The following is a 26,530-nucleotide window of genomic DNA, read 5'->3' on the forward strand; positions in this document are numbered from 1 at the left end:
GGGCTTAAGAAGTTTAGTCTTGGAGGTGAGGATTTTTATTTTATTTTTTTAATGTTTATTTATTTTAATGTCTATTTATTTTTGAGAGAGCGAGAGCACACGAGCAGGAGAGGGGCAGAGAGAGAGGGAGACACAGAATCCGAAGCAGGCTCCAGGCTCCAAGCTGTCAGCACAGAGCCCGACATGGGGCTTGAACCCATGAATCGTGAGATCATGACCCTAGCCGAAGTCTGGCACTTAACAGTCTGAGCTACCCAGGTGCCCCAAGGATTTTTCCTATTCAGTGCCTTCAGTCAAGGCTTCCCAGTCTTTTCCACCTTCTGGCCCACCTGTAAAACGACTTGTGCGACTTGTGTTTGTGCCTGACTGCAGGTGACCAGCCCACGATGACTGCCCCGAGGGAGGGGAGCGATTTCTCAGTACTCTCAATGGATGGTTTTGTTGTTAACTACCACCCGGCCAGCTGGCCAGTCGTATGCTGTGCTGCGGACTTGTGTTGAGAGCTGTGGGTCCACTCAGGCCGATGGCTCGATCTCGGGCAGCCAATATGAGCTCCGCTACGGCACCAAGAGTCCACACCGGTTTAAAAAAATGTGTTAGGACGGTTTTCTCCTGCATTTCTCCTGAGCAGTTCTGTAATGTGAGCCTTGTTTCCAGGGCCAGTCAGAGCCTGAATGCTGTGGGTGCTGTGCATATGCGTGTCTTTTATTTAAAGTGATAACGTGAATTCATGCCTTTTAAAAATACTACTTAGAATCTCAGCTCTTCAAGTGCGCCAAAGTTTAAACATGCTTGGTAATGACCGTTTTGGACAGTCCAGGAGGTTTTCTGGAAACTGAACAGAAATAATACCTTAAAAAGTGACCACCCTTCACTGCAGTGGTTTTGCTGATTCGTTTGAATTCTGTCTCTAGTGTGAAATCTATAGTGACTCTACCTGAGCGCTAGACAAACACAAGAATATTTTTTTCTACTCAGCCCTTCGGGATTCTTCCTGGCCACGCTGAAAAATGTCCAGAGGCAATGTAAATGTACTCATGGTTTTTCCACATGCTGGCTCCCCATTCACCTAAGTGGTGGTTGAAAATAAGCAGTCTCGTGGAAGATATTTTTATGGCTGTAAATCTGACACTAGCATGGCAAACTTTTCTACGTCGACCGTGCCAACTCTGCTCTGAGAATGCCATCAAAATTCCCCTTTGGGTAAGGAGGAGTGTGGCCATTAGATCTGGGTGTGTGCCTAAGAGAGAGCAAAGATTCCTAAATGGAAAACCTAAAACAGCACGAAGACACCTAGACGGTTCTGCTTTCGAGAATATGAACGTTAAGGGTGAGACCAGCTTGCATTCTAATAACAGATAAGAGCTCTTTAAGTTTGTTTTTTTAGGTTGACCTTTAATGAGTAAAAGTAAAAATCCCTCACAAGTCAAGTTTGCTTTGTAGCCAAGAGCCTAAAATGAAATTTTAATTTTTCTCGCTCACATGATTTTTTTTTTGTCCTTTTTCTGTTCTAACTTCTTTCAGATGAGCCGTTATGATAGAAAAAACATTCAGTATTTCTCCTCATGCTCCTCCCTCACCCTAGTAAAAAGCAGGAGAAAAAAAAATACATAGAATAAAACAGAATTGTATTAAACATTCACTTTTGTGTTACTGGGTGAATTTCCTTCATTCCGGGACAGTCCCAGAGAAAAAGACAGGCAAAGCTGGTTTTTCGACCGCCTCACACCGACACTCCAAATTGTGCTGGGAGGGCCCCTGCTCGGTCTGGGGGTCTGGGAGGCTTCCCTCGTGCGCGGCGCCTCAGGGCTTGGCTGGAGGTAGAGGTGCTGCCGTTATTTCCCAGGGGAGCACAAGGGGCGGGGCAGGCGCTCTCCTGAGGCAGGTCTTTATTGTGTGGTGACAAGTTTCACAATCATGCTGATGATCCGGGATCCTCGAGGACACGTACACAGATCTGTGCTTGGGTTTTTTATCTTATCCTGGAGGAGCTGGTCAAGTTCACAACGAAGTTCCTTTACTAATTCGGCCACCTAAAATGAAAGTTGCAGCGTAAGCAGCGCTTGGGTCAACGGGGGAGGAAAGGTTATTACAGGAAACATCCCAGTGATGATTATCATTATTCTAGATTGCTGCTATTAATTTTACCTCCACGTGGTGGGGGAGGAGAAACTAACACAATTTATTCTAAAAACGCTTCTAAAATTTCTTGATGGAGGCGCCTGGGTGGCTCAGTCGGTTAAGCGTCTGACTCCGGCTCAGGTCATGATCTCACAGTCCTTGAGTTCGAGCCCCGCGTCAGGCTCTGTGCTGACAGCTGCAGCTCTAAGCCTGGAGCCTGCTTCTGATTTTGTGTCTCCCTCTCTCTCTGCCCCTCCCCCACTCATGCTCTCTCTTGCTCTCAAAAATAAATAAAAATTTTTAAAAAAGTTTTAATTTCTTGATGCAGCTATAGGAATCTTCACTCAATGTCCACATCTCCTTTCAAGAAAAGATTAAATCTGAAAGGATGGCTTTTATGTAGTGTTCTCCATATTAAAGCCTGGTCACCTTTTATAATTTGTTCCAAGAGGAGAAGCAGGAAAATGGAAAATTAAAAATGGTAGATACTAAGAGAAAAAGTCTCTAGCTTTAGGATACATTCTATGCTTTGCTGGGGCTAATAGCTCCACATTCTTTATGGCATTTTGCTCGTGCTGCTGTTGGAGCAGGCACTGGAGCGGTCTTCCCGACATGCTTTGCCCCTCCCCCGTCGTCTGGCCACCGTGCAGTTTGCGCCCAGACGGAACTCAAACAGGCTCGTGCCGTGGGCTTTTCCAGAGTGAATGTCTCAGGTGACCCGGGCCTTACAGTTTATGACACTCCTTTGGCCACAACAGTTGGTTTAAGAGAGGAGGTTTCTGGTCTCCCCTTCCGGACACTACGCTGCAACAGACGTGAGGCCGGGGGCCGCCGCAGCCATCCTGCCCCCACAAGGTCAGCCAGCCTCTCGTCACCCAGCTGCCTGGCCTTCCGGAAACTGTACTGGGCAACACGACGGCCACTCGTCACATGTGGCTCATCCAAGGGCCACTTTGAACTGAGATGTGCGGTGAGTGCGCACAGTCCAGATTATGAAGATGTCACATGAAGAGGAGTATCTCAGTGCGCCCTTATACGATGACATGATGACATGAAAACTTTTTAGATGTGTTAGGCTACATAAAATTAAGATGAACTGCGCCTATTTGTGTTTTTCAAATGTGGCTACTAGAAAAATTGAAATTACACATGTGGCTCACGTATTTTTATTCGACTGTGCTGCTTTAGATGTTACAGTTCAATGTGCCAATAAATTCTCTTTAACGTTTGAGTTGGTGTTTCTGCTTCTTGCCGTCTAAGACCTCTACCTGATGCAAATGTCAAAATGAATTTTTATTTCCTAAGCGTATACTCTGCCTCCAGTGTCTCTGCAGACACTCCAGTAGTGAACATGTGAGACCTGACAATAGACAATTCAGATCCATTACCTTTTTTTTTTAATGGTAGTGGTGGAATCAGGGTGATTTTTATTTATTTTTGCTCATCTGTGTATTTTGGGACTTTTCTTTGGAGAACATGTGTTATCTGTTGAACAGTTAGGAAGGTCCAGCGTCTCGCCTGCAGCTTCTGTCCTGAGCCTCCCACGCCAGCCTGTCCTGGGCTCCCCTCCCAGTGCCCTCCTGGTCTCTCACTGAGGCTCCGGGCCTGGCCTCTGTCCGTGGCCCACTACCCTCTCCTCATTTGCTCTTTGCCAGCTCTGCCGTCCTCGCTCCCTGCAGGAACCCGTCTTCTCCTTGAAGCCCCTCGGGGCCTGTGCCTCCTAGACAGGCCCGCCAGCCCTTACCTGATGGGAGGCAGCCGCAAAACGGATCCAGCCGTCATCCAAGGACACGACAAACGCTCCTCTCTGAAGCTGCACGCTCACCTGGCCTCCCCCGAACAAGACCAGCGGGTACACGGACACCATGCTGCAGTCTCGGATGAACACCCGACTTGTTCTGATCTTTTCGTGGTACACCAGGTAGGGGCTGTCAAAGTGTCTGACCTGGAACAGAAAACCTCAGATGTGGACACCGGCAACCGAAGGGGAACCCCACCCATTCCACAGATGTAAGCACCGCCTGGCCATCTGGGGCTCCCCAGATTGTCTCCGGCCCGAACCTTCCCCCCGAGACCGGACTTATACAGCGACTGCCCTCTTGACGTCTCCCTCTGGACGTCTAACGAGCATCTCAGACTTAGGTTCAAAAGGAATTCTTGATTTTCCCACTCCTTTCCAGCAGCATCCCCTCCAGCTCAGTAAATGATGCACCCCTCCTCGGCTGCTCATGTCCCAGACTGAGAAGCCTTCGACTGCTCTTTCCCCTCACTCCATTGAAATGGTCACTAAGTCCTGTCGCTATTCAAAATACATAATGAAACGACATATTCTCACCACCGGTACGGCTCAAACCATCATCAACTCGCACAGCCCACTGCCAGGGCTTTCTAAGTGCTCGTTGGGTTTCTGCTTCGCATCTTCACGGTCTCTTTCCCACCCGGCAGCCACCATGATCTTTCAAAAACGACACCCGCCAGTGACTTCCCAAGAATAAAATCCCAAATCCGTACCATAGCCTACAAGGTCCCACACAACCTGACCTGTGCCTGCTTGTCTTAAAACACGTGCTGCTCTTGCACTGATTTCCTCTGCTGGAATGTTCTTCCCTGACCACTCTGGGCAAAATGGCCCCTCCCCTATCACTCCTAAAATCTCTTACTCTGCCCTATTTCTTTTTTTTTAATTCTTTTTTTTAACATTTATTTATGTTTTGAGACAGAGAGAGACAAAGCATGAACAGGGGAGGGGCAGAGAGAGAGGGAGACACAGAATCAGAAGCAGGCTCCAGGCTCTGAGCTGTCAGCACAGAGCCCGACGCGGGGCTCAAACTCACGAACCGTGAGATCACGACCTGAGCCAAAGTCGGTCGCTTAACCGACTGAGCCACCCAGGTGCCTCACAATTTCTATTGTTCTATTTCTCTTGATAGCATTTGTTACTAAGATGAGATGACTTGTTTCTTGCCTGTCTTCCTCAGCAGAGCATAAGCTCCCCGAGGGCAGAGACCCAGTCTGTCTAGTTCACCTGCCCACAACAGGGCCTGGAAAAGAGAGGGCACTGGTAGGTACCAAAGGATGCACTGCATGAATGTCATGATGAACTCAGAAGAGGGGTGGCCCTAACTCAGTCCTCTGGCCCCTAGGTACGTATGCAGCTGATAGCCAGAGGACCTCCGGGTCCTCCAATTCTTTTGGGCTCTCGGAGATACTTTTCATGCTTTGCGGACATGTTACTCAGTAGTTCCAGGGGGCCGAGCAGCCCGAACACTTCAAACTCTCTTCCCCCATCCCCTGTCCCCCCACCCCCGCCCCCCCCAGAGCTTTACTGAGCATCTGCTTTGGGCTGGGTGCCAGGCTAGCCAATGAGGACATAGAAATGAATACATGTCCTGTCTTTAGGAATTTCACAATTCCATGAAGCCGTACCACAAACTGTAAAATAATGGGATAAGCACGACAGTGGACAAAATGCACACCTCGTGCTGGTGGGACAGAGGAGCAACTCCGAGGGGGAGGGAACCCGGGGAGGTGGTTTTTAATGGAAGCTCCGAGGACAGGTAGGAGCCTGCTGAGAATGGGACTGTCATCCCAGGCTCCGAGGGAGTGCGTCGTACGTCATGGCACACAGAGTGACAGAGGGAGGAGTGACAGGGGACATGGTAAAGAGGGGCAGGTGTGAAGGGTCGGATGAGAGTGTATGGGAGCCTCCATATATGAAGAGTTTTAAGCAAGGGGATGATATGACCAAACGGAGGTTTTGTAAAGTTAATTGTGGCAGCAGCACTGTAAAAGGTGGGAGAGAAAGGACCAGAAGTCAGATCGTTACAGCACTCCAGGTAAGAGGCGGATGGTGGGCTTTGAACTGAGGCAGGGCGGTGGGGAGAGGACGCGCAGGCACATCTGGGAGCGTCGACAGGCAGAACTGCTGCCCGGCGCCCAGATGGACTGGAGTGAGGCGAAGAGTGGCAGGGTCTCTGTGCGCGGGGGCCTCCGGCTGGGAAGGTGCTGTTTGCCCAGGACAGGCGAGAGAGGAGAGAGGAGAGAAGTGGGAGACAAGGAGCCTGAGCTGACTGGCAGGCGTCCAGCTGGGGCTTCCAGCAGGAGGGCTCAGGACAAGCCCAGGCACAGGGAGAGCAAGCTGGGGGCTCTGTGACAGCTCCAGGTGGCAGTTTGGAACCGCGGTGTCGCGCTCTGCGGGTTCGGGAAGAGTAAGTGCTCCACAGTGAGACAATGAGGACGAGGGACAGAGCGCCATTTCAGAGCAAAGGAGAGAAACCAGCAAAAGGGGTATCGGGTGGTGATGGGAGAGAGAGAAGAAAGTGGTATTTCAGGAGCAAAAACACATCAAAGATGGTTTCAAGAGGACGGGAGGTTAGCAGGGTTGAATACTACACTAGAGTCAAGCAGGAGGAGGACCAGGGAGGGGGTGGACCCCAAGGAGGTCACAAGTCACTTCTGGGGCTGGGAGAGGGTGTTGGCAGCAGGCAGGAGTGGGTGCGAAGTGAGGGAGCGCCAGCAGCAAGCGCCCATCACTCCCTCCCTGGTCAGGCGAGGATTTAGGGATGTGATTAGATCCTGACTGCTTAAGTCACCGCTGCAAAGACGCAAGCTTACACTTGAAAGCAGGCTTGAGCGTTTTTTTTTTTTTTTTTTTTGTATCCAGTAGAATTTTCATCAAATGGAAATAGTCTTTCCAAACACAGTCCAATTTCCAGTCTGTTCACGCTTTCTCAACCTTCCCCAAGTCAGTGGTGCTGCTGGGGACAGCAGGTGACGGGATGAGGTCTGCTGACTAGAAGGGGCTGTGTTGCTCCCCTGAGACCTGCCCTATGCAAACGTGAGTGGACCCGCCATTCCGACCTGATAGTTCACCGAGGAAGGGTGAATGTGCACATATCCATCGTTCTTGGTGACAAACTTCAGCTCCTCTGATTTTGGTTGCATTCTGACAGCTCCAGTACTGGTCTTGTGAAATTTCCCTTCTGGGCTTTTCACCTAAACAACAGGTATTCACAAAAAAATATATATATATATGACATATGTATATTTCCATTGGAAAACGAGCAGACAATGCGTCAGACGTTCATTGCACATGTCAACTGAGCATTTAACAAAACGTTAAATGAAAAACAATTTAGTACTCTCACAAATTCAGTCTTTCTAAGTTTGACAAGGGCTGGATAATTAAAACTCAGGTAAAAGTCCGACAGCACATACAGGTAGGGTTTTCCAGAAAGCTGGCCACAAGTGGTCCCATGGCAAAGCACTGACTTGTTTGATTTTGTTCCTACCTAACCGTAGTGCAGAGTAGAGACCGTAAGGAAAACTATAGTAGAATCAAGTTTCTACCTAACATAAAAGGCTAGTTATGTACACGTTGCCCGACAGGATAACATTTATGTCCATTTAAATTTCTAGTATGTCAGAAGGATTCAAAACAAGCACCTCATTTTATACAATAAATGTGTTCTTGAACAATGTTATCTTAACAAATTTGGATAACTGAAGCACTGGAAATGTATACAAAGTTTAAAAGGCTCTGTGTGTGTGTGTGTGTGTGTGTGTGTGTGTGTGTATCTCTTTAAGGTGATTAATGTGTATGTCTTAACTTAAGTCCCTTGGCTACGAATCAAAGAAGTGGGAGGACCCAGGAAAAATGTTTTGTTACCTGCACTACATTTGGATAAAGAGCAGCACACAGCATTGCTGATATCAGCTTGGGGTTCTCAGCATTTGAGTTTGCCTAGGAGAGAAAGACAGCATTGATCTTATAAGTAATGTGGCCACTTCTGTTTGTACCCTGGAACTTATCATCACACTTCACTTGCTTTCTATCTTAAAACAAAACAAAACAAAACAAAAATACCTTATTTCTATCCTTGTGCTGGAAAAACTCTTCCTTTCTAAGTAAAAAACAAGGTAAAGTAAAAAACCATATGCACATAGGGCCCACTCCAAGAAGCCCACAGTTAACTCTGGGTCTCTGCAAAGCAATTACAAAGCCAGTGCTCCTAAGGATCCGTGGAGACAGACTCTGGTTCAGGAGATGGTCATAAACTGCAGAAAGTACTAACTGCACTGAGAACAGCGGGGCATCAGGTTCGTCTTGAAGAAGTGTTCTTCCTGTGGTCACAGAAAAAACTATCCTTGGTTGGAAAAAGGCTGGTGTGATTTAAGAAGACATTACTGAAACATGTTTCACCTCTTATGGGCTTATCAAGAACCAGCATGAAAATTAAAAAAAAAAAATAGTAGCAACAGGAGTGCTACTCCTGCGCTACAGGTGGCGCAGTCGGTTGAGTACCCTTTGTGGGTTCGAGCCTAGCATCAGGCTCACTGCTGTCAGTATGGAGCTCGCTTCAGATCCTCTGTCCCCCCCTCCCCCCACCCCTCCCTTGCTCTCGCTCTCTCCCTCAATAATAAATTAGAAAACATGTTAAAAAAATAGCAACAATTAACAACAACAAAAAAAACCCTTTTGTTTTTTGGAGTGTTTACCTGACACTTATTGTGGAAAGAAAATCAAGAATGTCACCAAGCCCACTGCTCCTAGTGCTTAAGTGAATAAGACCTACCAATGTTCCTGTGCTGATTAAAGAGAAATAACAGCACTAACTACACATTCTTTACCTCTTCACCTGTGGCGTCCAAGATACCGTCTCCTGCTTGGGCCCTTTTCTCAATTTCCCTTGCTCTGAGTCCCTCCTTTACAAAGCCGATGTCTGATAACAGTTCAGTGAATTGTCGTTTGAGGCTGGCCATTTCCTGAAAGAAGTGGGAAAAAATATTCAAGCACAGACATCAGCAAATCAAAGGGAAGTGCAGGGTCTTTGCTTCAGTGGCTAGTAATGAGGCTCATCTGGGTTCACCAAATAGGTACGAAGATTATCTTGTCTGGTCATTTCCAGAAGGGCAGTTTTCACTTAGGCAAATCGGCAGAGAGAGTGAAAAGAGTTACACAGACATTCACCAACTTCATAAAACCCAAGGATCATTTATTTGACTTAGTTCGACATTTATTTATTATTTTTTTTTAATTTTATTTTTTTATTTTTTTTATATATATATATTTTTTAACATTTTTTATTTATTTTTGGGACAGAGAGAGACAGAGCATGAACAGGGGAGGGGCAGAGAGAGAGGGAGACACAGAATCGGAAACAGGCTCCAGGCTCTGAGCCATCAGCCCAGAGCCTGACGCGGGGCTCGAACTCACGGACCGCGAAATCATGACCTGGCTGAAGTCGGACGCTTAACCGACTGCGCCACCCAGGCGCCCCTAGTTCGACATTTAAAAAAACACATTCATTGGATCTGGGGTACGTCTGACTTCCTGAAAATTCTCAGGACAGCAAAAAATGTAGTTTACTTTGTTTGTAGTTTACTTTGACCCCGGCTCAAGGTGCTGTGACATCATGTGATTTTTCCAACTTGCATTTCTGCTCAGATCCTCGTAGTTCCTTACCGGAGCCTAGAGTGTGCTCTCTCAATGTGTGCAGGACACCCAGCTCACTCAGCCAGCTTACTTAGAAAGTTAGTAATAGAACTTACTTTCTATTACCTTGTGATGTCTCTGGCTCACATCTCTTCCTAGGAATAAGGATATTATTAAGTGGTTTAGATTTAGATGTCCCCCTGTGTAACTGAGCACAAGTGTGAGAAAGAAAAGAACAGACCTCTTTTTCTTCTGGCTTCTGTTCAAGCATAGGCTATGTATCAGATGATGGGGAAGAGGTTAGAACCGTCAAAGGAACTGAGAGCTGAGCACTATCTTGTCTCCTGATGACAGTTCAGGTATTTTCTTGGAATATCTCAAGTACGCATGGATAATACAGCAAAATAGAGCTAGGACTTCTCTATCATGACAAGGTTTTAATTGCTAATCTTTTTTTTTTTTTTAATGTGTGTTTTTGAACGAGAGACAGAGCATGAGTGGGGGAGGGGCAGAGAGGGATACAAGGAATCCGAAGCAGGCTCCAGGCTCTGAGCTGTCAGCATACAGCCCGATGTGGGGCTCTAACTCATGAACCATAAAATCATGACCTGAGCCTAAATCGGACGCTCAACTGACTGAGCCACCCAGGCACCACCCCCCCCTTTTTGATAGTCTTAATCTTAATGTCTTTAGTGAGAAGAGGGAACTCTGATGGGCATCCTGAAGAAAATGTATAAATAAATTTAGTAAGAAATGTAATTTTTTTTTATGTTTATTTTTGAGAGAGAGGGAGAGAGAGAGTGGGTGAGGGGTAGAGAAGGAAGGAGACGCAGAATCCGAACCAGGCTCCAGGCCCTGAGCTGTCAGCACAGAGCTGGATGTGGGGCTCAAACTCACAAACTATGAGACCATGACCTGAGCCGAAGTTGGACGCTTAACTGACTGAGCCACCCAGGCGCCCCGTAAGAGGTGTAATTTAAAAGAAGTATCACTTTACACTTAAATGTTAATGACTTGAGGAAAGATCTATTACTGCACCTCACATATAACACACCCTTCAGACCAGTGGTTCTCAACGCCAGCTGCATACTATCACCTGGGGTGCCCAACAGACATCAACAGATGCTTAGGCTCTACCCACAGAGATCCAGGTGTAACTGGCCTGGGGTGAACCTGAGTCTGTTTACTTATTTACTTTATGAATCTATTGTGATTGGCAATGACTGCTTTTGATGAACTTAGAATGTATCTAGAGCTTTTCTCCTCTCCTGATGCCTCACCTCCAGGCAGAGAATGAAGGCAAACAGTGGGATGCTCCTGAGGTCTCTTACTTCATTGTAAACAACCAAATTCACTCACTCACGCATTTCTTCAGTGAATCTTTACTGGGCGCCAGCTATGTGTTAAGCAAAGTTCTGGCGCTGGGAATACGGTAAGGTCTCTGCTCTGACGGAGCTTGTGGGGTAGAAAGATAAATATCCAGGCAGTGGTAAGTACTAAGGACATAAATTTTGTGTTCTACTCCAAGACGTCTTTTAATATGAAAATAAACTCCTTCCCCTTGAAGGAAAAATAAGATACAAACAGAGAGGGAGGCAAACCATAAGAAACTCTTAAATACAGAGAACAGACTGAGGGTTGATAGGGGTGGGGGGTCGGGGAGGCGGGGGAAGATGGGTGATGGGCATTGAGGAGGGCACTTGTTGGGACGAGCACTGGGTGTTGGATGCAAGTGATGAATCACGGGATTCTACTCCTGAAGCCAAGACTATACTGTATGTTAGCTAACTTAACAACAACAACAAAAAAGTCCTTCCCCTTCCCAGCCTCAAAATCTTTGAGTAAAACAGATGCTTTGCAAAGATGTGTACCAGCATTAGTCTGGCTTCGCAGACCACTTTGGAAAGGGGCCTACAACACTGTCACAACAGAAGACAGAACCCTCTCTGCTATTACAAGATAATAAACTTTCTCTTTCTTATGCACTCGTTATTGACATCGTAGCCTCTGACCGTCCTAAGAAAAATTAAAATCCAGTTCAGTATTCGTTGTCTGGTTTTGAGGAGAAGGTGAAGAGTTTGGGATGCTCACTGTCCACTTTGAGAACATCATGAAAGCTATGGTCCCTCTCTCCAGAATAAAGCACATATGTACAAGCATATACTTTTGTGCACAATTTCAGGGGTTTATGGACACAGGTTAAGAATGCCTGGTATAAGGGCGCCTGGGTGGCTCAGTTGGTTAAGAGTCTGACTGGCTCGGGTCATGATCTTGCGGTTCATGAGTTGGAGCCTGCTGACAGTGCAGAGCCTGCTTCAAATCCTCTCCCTCTCTCTCTCAAAAATAAACATTAAAAAAAAAAAAAAAGAAAGAAAGCCTGGTATAGTCACTGAAAAAGCTGACTTCCAGTAAGCAGTGATCTGCAGAGTGCCTATATTCTATCCTCCACGTAAGTAAACACAAATTCACTGAAAAGAAGTAAAATGGGTCAGTTGGACGGTTCAGCACAGAGGGCCTCATGTGAGAGGATGTGAAATAGGAGTGTGTTTTACACAGCTGCTAAAGCCAAGCGTATTCCAGAAATAACACTTTCAATGTCAAGGGAGGACAAATAAGACAAAGTTACAACACCCTCTGGTGTGCCCCTGCAATAAAACGAACGCAAACAAACTGCCACAGAAACAACTCACCTGAAGAACTCTTCCGGACAGGAAGTTCTGTCTGCAGTAATTGTAACTTGCACGCATGCCTTCTTTCGTACTTAGCTGCCATCCCTAAGTTTTGAAGAAAATATAAGTGAACTTACTCTGTCTTTGCTGCCAATTGTGGTAAAATACCTCGGCTATGAGGTTAGATACTTACCTTATATGCTCGCAGAAGGGCCAGATAATCACTGTTGGCAAATGCAAATTCTAGCTTTTTCTGGTTAGCTTCCTCTTTTTTATCCCAGGGAGACACCTAAATGAGGAAAACCAAGTTTGAAGGGCACATTTTACCTGAGGTTTCTTTTCTATGTCTCTTTTTTAAATAATCACTGCCTTTTATTTTATTTTTTTAAGTTTATTTATTCTGTGAGAGAGAGAAAGAGAAAGCGCATACAAGGGAGTGAGGGGCAGAGAGAGAGGGAGAGAGAGAGAATCCCAAGCAGGCTCTGCACTGTCAGCACAGAGCCTGATGCGGGGCTCAGTCTCACCAACCATGAGATCATGACCTGAGCGGAAACCAAGTGTTGGATGCTTAACTGACTGAGCCACCCAGGCGGCTCAAGATTTTATTTTCAAATAATCTCTACACCCAACAGAGGACTCAAATTTACAACCCCTAGATCAGAAGTCGTATGCTTTTCCTGACTGAGCCACCCAGGCGCCCCTACCTGAGGTTTCTAATGGCACTTTCCCATGGCTGAAGCCAGGTGCCTTGGGAAGTGTTTTGTGCGGATCACAAAGTAGACAGTGAGTGGCTGATTAAAGGCAAGTGTGGTGGTAACGGGCAAGCTAATAGTCCTATTGCCCTTGAGTCTCTCTGCCCATGCAAACCAAGCTCTGGCGGGTCTTTTAGTTCCTTGTGCCAAGATGTCATGTCATCAAAGAGCCACTCATTCTAAAAGCCAGATCTAAACTCTAACATTCTGTTCGTTTTGGGGCACCTGGGTGGCTCAGTCACTTAAACGTCTGACTGTTGATTTCATCTCAGGTCATGATCTCACGGTTCATGAGATTGAGCCCCATGCGGAGCCTGCTTGGGATTCTCTTTCTCTCTCTCTCTCTCTCTCTCTGTTCTGCCTGTGTGTGCTCTGTCTCTCTCTCAAAACAAACTTAAAAAAAAAAATTGTTAACTCTGTGGTATCTTTATTTTACAATTTCTTATTCACTCATCTTTTATGCTTGAGTCTCCCCTACTTCCATACCCATAACTAATGTTTTTTTCCTATAGACTAATACCTCTTATGAATATAGATGTAAAAATTCCTACCAAAATGATAAAAAGAACAAGGCTGCAAGACTCACATTTTTAAATTTCAAAACATACTATAAAACTAGAATAATCAAGATAGTGTGGTACCAGCATAAGGACAGACATTCTACTCAATGGAATAGAATTGACAGTCCAGAAATAAACCCATATATTTATGGTCAACTAATTAAGTAATTATTTATTTTTAGTAATCTCTACACCCAACATGGGGCTCGAATTCATGACCATGAGATCGAGAGTCACACACTCTCCCGAATCAGTCAAGTGCATCCCAGTGGTCAACTGATTTTTGACAAGAATGCCAAGACCATTCAATGGTGAAAGAATAGTCTTTTTCAACAAATGGAACTGGGACAACTGTACAGTCATATGCAAAAGAATGAAGTTGGGCTCTTACCTCATGCCGTACACAAAATTAACTCAAAATTGACCAGACCAGGGCGCCTGGGTGGCCTAGTCGGTTAAGCGTCTGACTTTGGCTCAGGTAATGATTGCATGCTTCATAAGTTCGAGCCCCGCAATGAACTCTGTGCTGACAGCTTGGAGCCTGGAGCCTGCTTCAGATTCTGTGTTTCCCTCCCCTGCACTCTCTCTCTCTCTCTCTCTCTCTCTCTGCCCTTCCCTCACTTGCACTCTTTCTCTCAAAAATAAACACTTAAAAAAAAAAAATAGACCAAAGACTATAATGTAAGAGCTAAAACTATAATACTCTTAGAAAAAAATGTAGGGATAAATGGGATAAATCTTCATGACTTTGGATCTGGAAATGGATTTTTTTTTTTTTTTTTTAGTGTAGTTGACACACAATGTTACATTAGTTTCAGGTATACAACACAGTGATTTGACAAGTCAATAATTGATACATTATGCTACGCTCACCACAAGTATACCTACCATCTGTCACTAGACAATGCTATTACAATGTCATTGACTATATTCCTTATGCCCTGCCTTTTAGTCCCATGACTTACTCATTCTGTAAGTGGAAGCCAGTAACTTCCGTTCCCCTTCAGCCATTTTGGCAATGGATTCTTTAACTATGGCAGTGGAAGCTTGAGGAACAAAAAACTGGATAAATTGGACTTCATCAAAGTTAAAAACTTTTGGGTTTCAAAGGACATATCAAGAAAGTAAGAAAGGTAACCCACAGAATGGGAGAAAAATGTTTGTAGATCATATGTCTGATAAGAGACCTGTATCCAAAATGTATAAAGAACTCTTATGAATCAGTAATAAAAAGATGAATAACCAATTTAAAAATGGGCAAAAGGGGGCGCCTGGGTGGCTCAGTCGGTTAAGCATCCGACTTCGGCTCAGGTCACGATCTCGCGGTCCGTGAGTTTGAGCCCCGCATCAGGCTCTGTGCTGACTGCTCAGAGCCTGGAGCCTGTTTCGGATTCTGTGTCTCCCTCTCTCTCTGACCCTCCCCCATTCATGCTCTGTCTCTCCCTGTCTCAAAAATAAATAAACATTAAAAAACAACAACAACAACAAAAAATGGGCAAAGGATCTACACAGACATTTCTTGAAAGAAGATATACAAATGGCAAATAAGCAAATGAAAAAATGTTCTCTATCATTAGCTATTGGGGAAATACAAATCAAAACCACAAATTCACACCCCCTAGGATGATTATAATAAAAATGTTAGATAATAACAACTGTTGGTGAAGATGTGGAAAAATTGCAACCTTGATAAAAATGCTGGTGGAATGTAATATGCAGCTACTCTGGAAAAAAAGTCTGGAAGTTCCTCGAAGAGTTACCATATTTGATCAAGTAATTTCTCTCTGAATACCCAAGACAAATGAAAACATATCTCTACATAAAAATGTGTACATGAGGGGCACCTGGGTGGCGCAGTCGGTTAAGCGTCCGACTTCAGCCAGGTCACGATCTCACGGTCCGGGAGTTCGAGCCCCGCGTCAGGCTCTGGGCTGATGGCTCAGAGCCTGGAACCTGTTTCCGATTCTGTGTCTCCCTCTCTCTCTGCCCCTCCCCTGTTCATGCTCTGTCTCTCTCTGTCCCAAAAATAAATAAACGTTGAAAAAAAAAAATGTGGACATGAATGTTTACAGGCAAAGGTGGAAACAATCCCAAGTGTCCATCAGTGCTGGACAGATAAAATGAGGTATGTCCATTCACAGGAGTATTGTTTGGTAAAGGAATGAAGACTGATTCATGCTATAACATAGATGTACCTTAAAAGCATTATGCTAAGTGAAGAAGCCAATCACAAAAGAACATACATTATATTATTTTACTAATACGAAATGTCTAGAGGAGGTCCATCTGTGAAGGCAGAAAGCAAACTGGTGGGTGCCTAGGGCTGCAGTGGATGAGGGTTTTGAGCGGAAAGAGGGAGTGACTGCTGAGGGGTTTCTTTATGAGGTACTAAAAATGTTCTAAAACTGACAATGGCGAGGACTGCATAATATTAAAAACTTCTGAATGTACAACTTAAATGGGTGAATTATATTTCAATAATGCTGTTTTAAAAAAGTGATCTGGGGAGCCTGGGTCAGTCAACTAAGCATCTGACTCAGTTTCGGCCCAGGTGGTGACCTCGTAATTTGTGGGTTTGAGCCCCCTGTTGGGCTCTACACTGACAGCGCGGAGCCTGCTTGAGATTCTCTCTCTCCCTCTCTCTCTCTGTCCCTACCTGCTCATATTCTGTCTACAAACAAACAAACAAACAAACAAAAACAGGGATCCAGTGTATTTTATGCAGGGGCACCTTTCGCTTGCATTTTCTGATTTTTCTTTCTTTTTTTTATTTTTAAATTTTTAAAAAATGTTTATTTTCTGAGAAAGCGAGACACAGTGCAAGCGGGGGAGGGGCAGAGAGAGAGGGAGACACAGAATCCAAGGCAGGCTCCAGGCTCTGAGCTGTCTGCACAGAACCTGACGTGGGGCTCAAACCCATGAACCGTGAGATCATGACCTGAGCCGAAGTCAGACGCTTAACTGACTGAGCCACCCAGGCGTCCCATTCTGATTTTTCTTTAATGAGCAAGGACAGTGGATACCATAAAAAGCACATTTATGGTATTTCAGTAAGTTGGATCTTCAGTTCTTAATCTTTACTTGGGGCATGGATTTCTTTTAGGATCAGACAAAAGTTAAAGACATTGTGACCTGAAGAAGTCCCATATATCACCCTCATAAGAAAACATGTAGGAGGATCACATAACCCTGAAGCCCCCATGGTCCCCTTAGACACCTATGGACTCCAGTTTCAATGAATGTTGTTTACTTACAAAAGGAGACTTAAAAGCCAAGCTGGCGGCAATGGTGAGGGCAGGATCCAAGCAGCGGAAGATAGACCCAAACAGCATCAGTTTGCCGATTCTCACGTCCACCGGCAGGGAGGCCAGGTGATACCCTAGAGGGGTCAGCTTTTCATCTGGAGTTAATGCTCCTAAGTCTCGTAATCGTATTTTTGAGGCACGGAGAGAATCTGGGTGCGGTGGCTCAATGAGCCGAGAGAAAACAGACTGGAGACTGTGAGTGCTAAACATCTCTAAAATTTTAATTCTACAAAAAGAAAAAAAAAACATAATGCGTCCATTTTATTTCTGGAGAGATGACACAGAGGAACAAGCTTCTTTCTTGAACGAAAATAGTTGCCAATTTCCAAGGCACATGCTTTCATAAGCTAGACCATGCTAGGTGAAATACATTAAAAAAAAAAAAAATCTCTTACGTCTTCTAGTTCTAGCAATAAATTATAGAAACACTTTCAAATCCTACCCTGAAACTTATGGGGATTCAGGATAAAATTCTGTCTATAAACTTTCAAAATGCTTCTCTCTATCAAATATGGGTTCAAATTATGAAACAAGTCAAATGATCCATTTACTTTTTCCCACATCTGAAATTGTACCGTAATTGCTGATAAGCTTAATCTGCAATGTGTCTTGCCTTGAAGAGCTACTCTTTTAAATTATGAATTTAAGCAGTTTTCAGAAGAAAAAAAAATATATATACAAAATTTATTTATTTCACTTATAATTCCTTTTTAAGCTGTCAACCTAGAAACATAGTTGTTTATTTTTACTAATTTTTTACTAATTTTTACTAATGTATATGCATTTGGTACCTAGCTTTCTCCCACTTCAACTCTCTAGATATTTCACTTTAAGACATGCATGGACAGTAATCCACTTACTTAGACTTAAAATGAAAAAAAAAAAGATAAAAAAAGATGAACCATGTTGGCCTATATAATTTGCCTATTTCCCCACTGCTGTATATCTGAGTTGTTTTTAAATCATATGTGCCACATATATTACATTTCCCCTCTCTCGTCCCCTCTCGTGGGTCATTCCACTTCCAAAGCTTTCTCAAGTCCCTTCACTCCTCATCTGCACTATTACTACCTCAGTAAGGTATGTGCCTGCCCAACTTCTTAAGACCTGACTGTGGACAATTAAAAGCAGGGCCTGGGTCTTGTATCCTACAGTAGCTCTAGTGCTCAGTCCAACCCCTGGCAAATGGAAGGCTTTCAAAATATACCTGCTGGATAAAGGAGAGCTATAACATCTTTGTATAAGTAATTTGCTTTGGGTTATTATTTTATGGGCATATTACGTCACAGGGACTGGGTCAGAGGGCATGGATGGTTTGAGTTCTTACATAACACCAACCACATTTTCAGGAAGGTTGAACCAAACGTTCCCTAGCTTCAATAACACTGAGTTTGATCATTCATTCATTAAATCCTCTTTTATGATATTTGTTCTTGTTTGTTTATCAGCTAAATAATGGTGTTTTTGAGTTGTTTTTGTTCACTTGCTCTGATCACGAGGCTGTAGACTTTTGACCTTTGATGATTCAATATTGGTATTGCCCCTAGCAGAAATTTCTTGATAAATTAGATCACTTTCCTGACTTCCAAATGTATTCTAAAGCTCTATTTTAGGGCCATTGTTTGCAGTGTAAGAGATCTTCATGTGCAGAAAGTTAAATCCAATGGTAAAAGCAACACTGAACAGCTCCTTTTTTGCAAATGAATGAGTTCATCCATGCCCACTCTTGGCAAAATGTCTTCTACTAAGAAAAATAAACCCACGGAACTTAGGGTGAGAAACATGTAGACCTTCTGGAAGCAGAACAGAAAGATCAAGATGTACCTCAGACACAGCTGTTCCAATGGCACTCTTTGTATTTCTGGTAGCTGCTGCTTTAAGAGCTGGTGATTGAAGTGATGGCTGGTAAATAAATGGAAGCAGACCCCAGAAGCAACACGGCCCGCTCGACCTTTTCTTTGCAGAGCATTGGCTTGAGAGACAAAAGTATCCTCTAGGCTTTCCATCCCTTTGCTGGCATCATATCTATAAGAAAAAGAAAATGTAGAGAAGAGTTTTTTATAAAAACATGGGTAAGACCCGACCTAGCATGGACAGAACAAATGAACTACCTCACTTCCAAGGAAGGACAGTGTCCTGTGTGTTCCGGGAATAGTTCAGCCCCTGGAGGCAGCACACAGTGCTGTTTTTAAGTGGTATCAAATGCTACTACACATAGTTCCTTTATGCAACCTTTTCTCTTTTTTTAAGTTTATTTTATTTATTTAGAGAGAGAGCAAGCAGGGGAGGGGCAGAGAGAGAGGGAAAGACAGAGAATCCCAAGCAGGCTCCGTCAGCACAGAGCCTGACGTGGGGCTTGAACTCACGAACCGTGAGATCATGATCTGAGCCACAATCAAGAGCCGGACGCTTAACCGACTGAGCGACCTAGGTGCCCCAACCTTTTCTCTCTTCATTCTTTTTCATGGTTTATTTTGACAAATAAAAACTGGACATAGGTGTACAAAGTGGTTTTGATATATGTATGCATTATGAAATGATTTCCACAATCAAATTAATTAACACACCCATCACCTCCCATATCATTCCATCTTTTTCATTCAAGCACATGTAAAGCATATGGGAAAAAGAGGAAAAATAATTAATTACTTCCAAGGGAAAGCCTTAAACCTTCCACCTCTGTTTGACTTTAAGACTATGGTCCTGGTATAGAATCACTCATATATACCCATATGCGGTTTCCATAAAATATTTTTCCAAACGGTAACCCATGTAGCTCAAAAGCATCAGCCATTAACAGCCGTGGCACTCTAATGTGTCTTTAGCCCCTCTCTCACATTGCCAAAAGAGAATACCTCTTTTCTTTCATTTTCCCAGAATCGATGACATAGACAACATCATCAATGGTTATGGATGTCTCAGCAATGTTGGTAGAAATTATAATCTTAGTTACACCCACAGGGGGTTTTACAAACACAGCCTGCTGCTCTTCACTGGATAAAGATGAATGAAGTGGGTGAACCACGCATCTGGAAGGAAATAAACGCACATTTAATATTCTGGCACAAAAGGCTGGAACTGGATTAATGGTAGGTGAATTTCTATTAAAATTAACAATAGAACTCCAAGTATCAGCAGCTTCTCTAGAACCTGCCCTCAGGGTCCAGCTCTTCTAAATGAGAAGGTTCTTTCTGAGCCTTACAAAATGTTGATTTGGCTCTATGAACTAGAAACCTTGCACTGACTTGGGAAAAATTGGAATGTAACTCAGTAGTAAGTAATCAAGAGAAACGTATAGCTGATATTCTATAAGTAACAAGCCTCGCACACTAACCAGGAGAGAATCATTTTTTCTCTACCTTTAAATCCAGAGGACCAGAGGCAGAGGTAGTGATGTGAGCTAAGCCAAGATATTCCTATATTCCTGGGAGTGTTTCTCTCTTTAGTAGCTGTCGCTTTAGATATAAAAACACATGTCTTGCTACTGGAAAAGGAACTGTTGCAAATTATTTTTTTCTCAAATGGTAACATTTCTTTGTTGTTACTTACACTGGCTTCTCCCATCCCTCCCCACTCCCCATCTGGCAACTGAAATTACATGCAATTTTGCTGAGTCACTACGCTAAGTGAAGAGAAAAATTTTTATTTAATGGAATGGGAATGATTGATTATCTGGAACAAATAGGTTTGTCTACTTCCAGCTGGCATAAACAGACATATTCTTGAGCAGTGACACCATGGTCTAGAGGGTGATGACTGTCACAGACCATTCTGGTTATTCATCTTTGCATACAATACAACTGCAGATGGTTAAGGCTACAGAAAGCAATTAACTTACCGATTACTGCGTCTGTTGTTGAAAAGAGAATTGGACTGTAGCTGTTCATATAGCATTTTGATTTCTGCTAGTCCCGGTAAAAATACAAGTATAGCCCCTGGGTATACAAAAAGAATCGATCTGACAGATGCAAAAAAGGAAAAACTAATATGGATTATAGAGCTATTTTAAACTTTAAAAAATGTAATAATCTGAGATTTTTCACTATCAATTTTCTTTTTTTTTTAAAAAGTCCCCAAGGATTTAAATGGATGACACTGTTTTTTATCCATTTTCTGACTTACCTTTCTACAAGAGAAAAGCTGAAGTGTAGAAAAATATAACACTTTAGGCCATATAAGAATCATTAGCAAAGCTCTTTTTAATTCTTTTAACGTTTATTCAGTTTTGAGAGACAGAGAGAGTGTGTGAGCAGGGGAGGGGCAGAGAATGAGGGAGACAGAATCTGAAGTAGGCTCCAGGCTCTGAGCTGTCAGCACAGAGCCTGATGTGGGGCTCGAACTCACAAACTGTGAGATCATGACCTGAGCTGAAGTTGGACGGTTAACCAGTTAACTGACTGAACCATCCAGGCACCTCTCATCAGCAAAGCTCTTTAAATATACTTCTTTAGTGCACTGGGCACTGACATTCTGTTTCTATAGGAAGAGTTATCCTTCTAATCTTATAAGACAGGAAGACTCTTCTGTTAGTAAATAAAACCCATAAACATTTTACTGGAAATGAGAAAAAGGAAAGAAAATTGGCTGGTCAACCTGATAATCTAAATTCAGATAGATGTTAGAGAGGCAGCACATTAACTGGCCATGCCCTATTGAAGGTTTTATGGGCTTTTAAATTTTAATTAAAGAAAATAAGCAGTGATAACTGATTACAAAATATTTCTGTGCCAAGAGTGGCCACTCAGCAAGTCACCTTCTTCTGAGCTTTATTCAAAGAGGGAATTGATACCATCTTCACTAGCCCCTCCCTTTAATCCTACAAATATTTATTGGGGGCCTATGTCCGCTCTGTGCTAGGTAGAATGGAATATAAACCAAAAATCTGCCCACAAGGAACTCAGGACCTATTATTTATCACAGTTATTTGCTCTACTAAGTAAATAAGGAAACTAAGTTATTATGAAAATGGAACTCTGAAGAGGGCAAAAGACATCTTTCAGGGTTAGTTTCAAACACCTCATAGTATACAAAGTATGTTTACGTACATTGTCTCATTTGATCCTCATGCCACTCATTAAGAAGGTTATTAGTACCTTTAAAGTGACTCAATAACTCAGCCAGGCGACAGAGTTAATGAGAGTGGGGCCTGGACATAAACCTGGGTTTCTGGGACCCTCTCCCCTCTCCCCTCTCCCTATATCTATATCATCTATATCTGTATCTGTATCTGTATCTATATCTGTATCTATCTTTAAGAGACAGAGAAAGCACAAGCAGGGGAGAAGGACAGAGAGAATCTTAAGCAGGCTTCATGCTTAGTGCGGAGCCCGATGTAGTGCTTGATCCCACAACCCTGGGATCATGACCTGAACCGAAATCAAGAGTCAGACACTTGACTGACTAAGCCACCCAGGTGCTCCTGTCCATATTTTTATGTGCCTCCTGATGTGCTGTGCCCTCATAGCTTGGCCATTTGTATCAGCGGTATCTTTTTTTTTTTTTTTTTTTTTAAAGTAAGCTCTATACTCAATGTGGGGCTTAAACTCAAGACCCCGAAATCAAGAGTCATATATGCTCTTCCCGCTGAGCCAGGGAAGACGTGTCCCTTTAACATTCACAAATATGTCAGCGCCCCCACTCACTACATCTACTCTGCTTTGAATTCAGGTAATTTTCTAGCAGTTCTTTTGTCCGCTATACCTGATTTTTTTCAATAATAGTCTTTTCTTTTGGGATGAAACAAGATATGTAGACCAGTGATAATGCGTTAGCAAACACGGACTACCCACCCGAGATGACAACAAGGTACTTCAATCCTTTTGCGTGGCTCATACGTCTCTTCAGGAAATATCCCGTAATGATTAAAGTCTAAGCGGTGGCGGACAGCCACTCCCATTTCTCTTAAGCGCTGTGCAGCGAGCACATGAGGTAAGTGTTTGATCTGTCGTTCAACTTATGATCACCCAACAATGGCTGCATCTATTCAGGCAGCAAATATTCCAGGTACTGCCCTAGGGTCTGAGGAACACAGTGGTGCCTGATAAATCCACATTCTTGAGCAGTTTACATGCTATTAAGGAGACCGTCAGTAAGCAGAACTATGCTTCTGGATAGTGCGTGGTGCTACGATGAAAATGAAAATCACTTTTGGATATCACGATAGAGTAAGAGTTCAGAGAAGACTCCTCTGAAGAGAAAATGTTTGGCAGAAACCTGAATGATGTGACGGATTCAGTTACGAGAAGATTTGGGGGATGAGGGTCTGCCCAGTGAGCTTAAGAAGGCCATTGGGATAGGACGACGGCGAGTAAGGGGAAAGTAGTTGTTGCTCTGTGTCACAGCAGTAGCAACGATCATAGGAATAATAATGACAAAATACGTTATCATCGCAACGGTATCGTTTTTAGGCGGAGTATCGATGGGCATTAACTGCATGCCAGGCACTGCGCCAAGTGCTTTACATATGGTTTCTTTCTTTCTTTCTTTCTTTCTTTCTTTCTTTCTTTCTTTCTTCCTTTCTTTTTCTTTTTTTTAAAGATTTTATCTTTAAGTAATCTCTACTCCCAGTGTGAGGCTTGAACTCACAGCCCTGAGATCAAGAGTCCTGTGCTCCACTGACTGAGCCAGCCAGGAGCCAGGGACCCCATACAATGGTTTCTTTTAATCCTCAAAATATCTTCACGTCAGAGGACTTATTATAATGTCTTCATTTCACAAACAAGGAAGCTGAGGCATAGCAAAGATAAGGGCTCTCTACCTGCGACTACACAGTTCCTGAGTAGCAGAGCTAGGACTTTATCAGACTCGAGAGCCTGTTCTCTTAACCCCCCTGCCCTGTGACCTTCATGTGCATCAAACACTCATTACCAGACTCCCATTTAGCCTGGGGCTAGGTGTTTAATATGTGGATCACCCAGGCCTTCTTTTCAAACTTCCTCCTTGTGGATTTTGTGTTGTTAACATCTTTTTGCCCGGCGGGAACAAAAGAGTGCTGAGTGAAAGCTGCAGGTGAACCTCGAAAAGTAAAAGGTAAAATCCTCCCCCCTGAAAAGCCTAATAAGCAACTTTACATACAACTGTCAGTGAAAAAGTGAGGGTGGGGGTGACGGCTCCAGGAAGGGAGGTCGCTCCCACAGCACCCATCATCTAAGTGAGCCACCTTCCTTTTGCCGTCTCCCACACAAATGAAGAAGCGATTACCTGGAGGGTAGGAGTGCTTTCCATCCACGATCCACTCTAACAAGGCCTCTATTAATTCCAGATTAACCTTTTCGAAATCCATGATGGACATAGTTTTGATGACTGATTTGCTAACCCCTGAAAGAAAGGTAAAAATCAGAAGGATAACTAAACCTTATTAAAGACAGTGATGCCTGTGAACTAGGTGGGTCTCACCTTGAATTGCCAACACAGATGTTCACACTGATGCACTGAAATGACCTGGTTTCTTTCAGTCGCTCAGAAAGTACACGTTTACTAGGAGAACTTTTTGCTTGAACAAGGACCCAAAGAACAGGCTCCTGACCCTGCTGGAAAGGCTCAGATAGGCTGCTGTTTCCTTTCTTCCTCCCCCCTTTTACCCATCACACACTTAGTGACCATTTAAATACCAGAAACAAAATTCAAAGACAAATACACTTTAGATACCCCTCCTAGATTCAATCAAGTCATGAGTCAGATCAGATGGAAGTCCAGGCAATAGTAATCCAGGGAAATCAACAGAGACCAAAGCTTTCACTGACATCTTCACAATAGTGACTCTTTCCCGCCCCCACCCAAAGTTTATTTTGAGAGAGAGTGTGAGCAGGGAAGGGGCAGAGAGAGAGGGAGAGACAGAATCCAAAGCAGGCTCTGCACCAGCCGTGCAGAGCCCAGCACAGGGCTTGAACCCTCGAACCATGAGATCATGACCTGAACCGAAATCAACAGCCCGAAGCTTAACCGACTGAGCCACCCACATGCCCCACACAAGTTTTGGATCTTCCCTGAAAAATACATGTGATTTTAATGGCTTCACTAACAACTCCTGAAGGCTATCCTCAGACTTCTAGTTTAAGGGTTTCTAGTCTCCTCCGAATCTATCTGAGGCCTAGTGAAAGACACAGTTCTTTGTGCTTGGGCTGTAAGAGCTATAAGCTTGGGCTCTTTTAAAAACAAATAGCATATTCTTGGGAGTCTAACTCTCTAAAGACTACTGGCCTTTCTTCTTGGGTCCTCTTAATAGCCCATCACCCTAAATATAGTCTAACTAGAACAAAATAGCTGCAGGTAGAATCATGGAAGAGAAGTTTCCTATATTAGGCTAAAAAGTTTGAAAAGGGGCAAAAGCAGTTTCTAAACAATGTTGTTCTACAGTGTGGAGCCTGTGTGGGTCAAAAATGAAAGAAAGAAACAGGTTATATAAATAAGGGTGTGGTGGGGTGTGGAAGGCAGAGAAGGAATCATTTTTATCTGTCAAGATTCCAAAAAGCTAGACTTGACATTTCTTTTTTTTTTAAGTAAGCTTCATGCTCAGCGTGGAGCCCAGTGCAGGGCTTGAACTCATGACCCTGAGATCAAGACCTGAGCTGAGGTCAAGAGTTGAATGCTTAACCCTCTGAACTGTCCAGGTGCCCCCAAAAAGCTAGACTTTTTTTTCAAAAAGGAGAAAAGATCAGCTAACAGAAAAAAAGAGAAGTGAAATCGTTTTTTAAAAAAAATTTTAGGGGCACCTGGGTGGCTCAGGCGGTGAAGGTGTCCCACTCTTGGTTTCTCGTGGTCCATGGGTTCATCCCTGCATCAGGCTCTTCACTGACGGCGCACAGCCTGCTTCAGATCCTCTGTTTCCCTCTCTCTCTGCCCCCCCCTCCCCAAAAATAAACATTAAACAAATTTTTTCAGGGGCTCCTTGGAGGCTCAGTTGGTTAAGCATCTGACTCTTGATTTGGGTTCAGGTCATGATCTCACAGTTTCAGGAGTTCGAGCCCATGTCGGGCTCTGCCCTGACAGCAGGAATCCCGCTTGAGACTCTTCCTCTCTCTCTGCCCCTCCCCTGCTTGCACTCTGTCTTTCCCAAAAATTAAAAAACAAAACAAAACTTTAAAAAAATAAAAGCAAAGGGGCACCTCAGTGGCCCAGTTGGTTAAGTGTCTGACTTTGGCTCAGGTCATGATCTCACAGTTTGTGGGTTCGAACCCCGCGTCAGGCTCTGTGCTGAATTCTTGCTCGGAGCCTGGAGCCTGCTTCGGATTCTGTGTCTCCTTCTCTCTCTGCCCCTCCCCCACTTGTGCTCTGTCTCTCTATCAAAAATAAATAAATGTAATAAAAGAAATTAAAGAAATAATAAATAAAAGAAAGTTTTTATAGTTGGGCAGTTTTTACTACTTAAAAGGACTGATTATTTTTTTAACTAGAAAAAGTTTTAAGAGTTGACCTCAGAAACATTATTTTGATTTTCTGAAAAATGAGAGAGTCTTGAGATCAACCAGATTTAGTCTTTTTGTTATAGGGAAAGAGAAGCTTGTGACAGAGCCGGGTTTCATGACCCCAAATCTTCTATCCTCCTCCCCCCTCAGAAAGGAATTCTCTTTTTTTTTTTTTATCAGACAAACTAGATTTTATTTTATTTATTTATTTATTTATTTTTCAACGTTTTTATTTATTTTTGGGACAGAGAGAGACAGAGCATGAACGGGGGAGGGGCAGAGAG

The 26,530-nt window shown here is 43.7% G+C and overlaps 1 protein-coding gene across 4 annotated transcripts in view; it reads right to left on the bottom strand.

Moving 5' to 3' along the window:
- Positions 1-1,374: 1,374 nt before the first annotated feature.
- The window catches only part of DHX57 (DExH-box helicase 57), a 55,328-nt gene continuing 30,172 nt past the window's right edge, over positions 1,375-26,530 (bottom strand). For all 4 annotated transcript variants that reach the window (XM_025927323.2, XM_086700400.1, XM_086700402.1 and 1 more), the window contains exons 13-24: positions 24,043-24,159; positions 20,681-20,777; positions 19,698-19,871; positions 18,667-18,867; positions 16,792-17,068; positions 12,419-12,514; positions 12,247-12,330; positions 8,752-8,886; positions 7,790-7,864; positions 6,982-7,116; positions 3,866-4,066; positions 1,375-2,033 (exon numbers count right to left, since the gene is read on the bottom strand). In XM_025927323.2, coding sequence (XP_025783108.1) covers positions 1,890-2,033; positions 3,866-4,066; positions 6,982-7,116; positions 7,790-7,864; positions 8,752-8,886; positions 12,247-12,330; positions 12,419-12,514; positions 16,792-17,068; positions 18,667-18,867; positions 19,698-19,871; positions 20,681-20,777; positions 24,043-24,159 — 1,736 coding nt within the window. In that variant the 3' untranslated portion in view covers positions 1,375-1,889. The remainder of the gene's footprint in view (positions 2,034-3,865; positions 4,067-6,981; positions 7,117-7,789; positions 7,865-8,751; positions 8,887-12,246; positions 12,331-12,418; positions 12,515-16,791; positions 17,069-18,666; positions 18,868-19,697; positions 19,872-20,680; positions 20,778-24,042; positions 24,160-26,530) is intronic.

Source organism: Puma concolor, chromosome A3 (assembly GCF_028749965.1).
Source record: "Puma concolor isolate L17-30 chromosome A3, mPumCon1.1.hap2, whole genome shotgun sequence".
Taxonomy (NCBI): domain Eukaryota; kingdom Metazoa; phylum Chordata; class Mammalia; order Carnivora; family Felidae; genus Puma; species Puma concolor.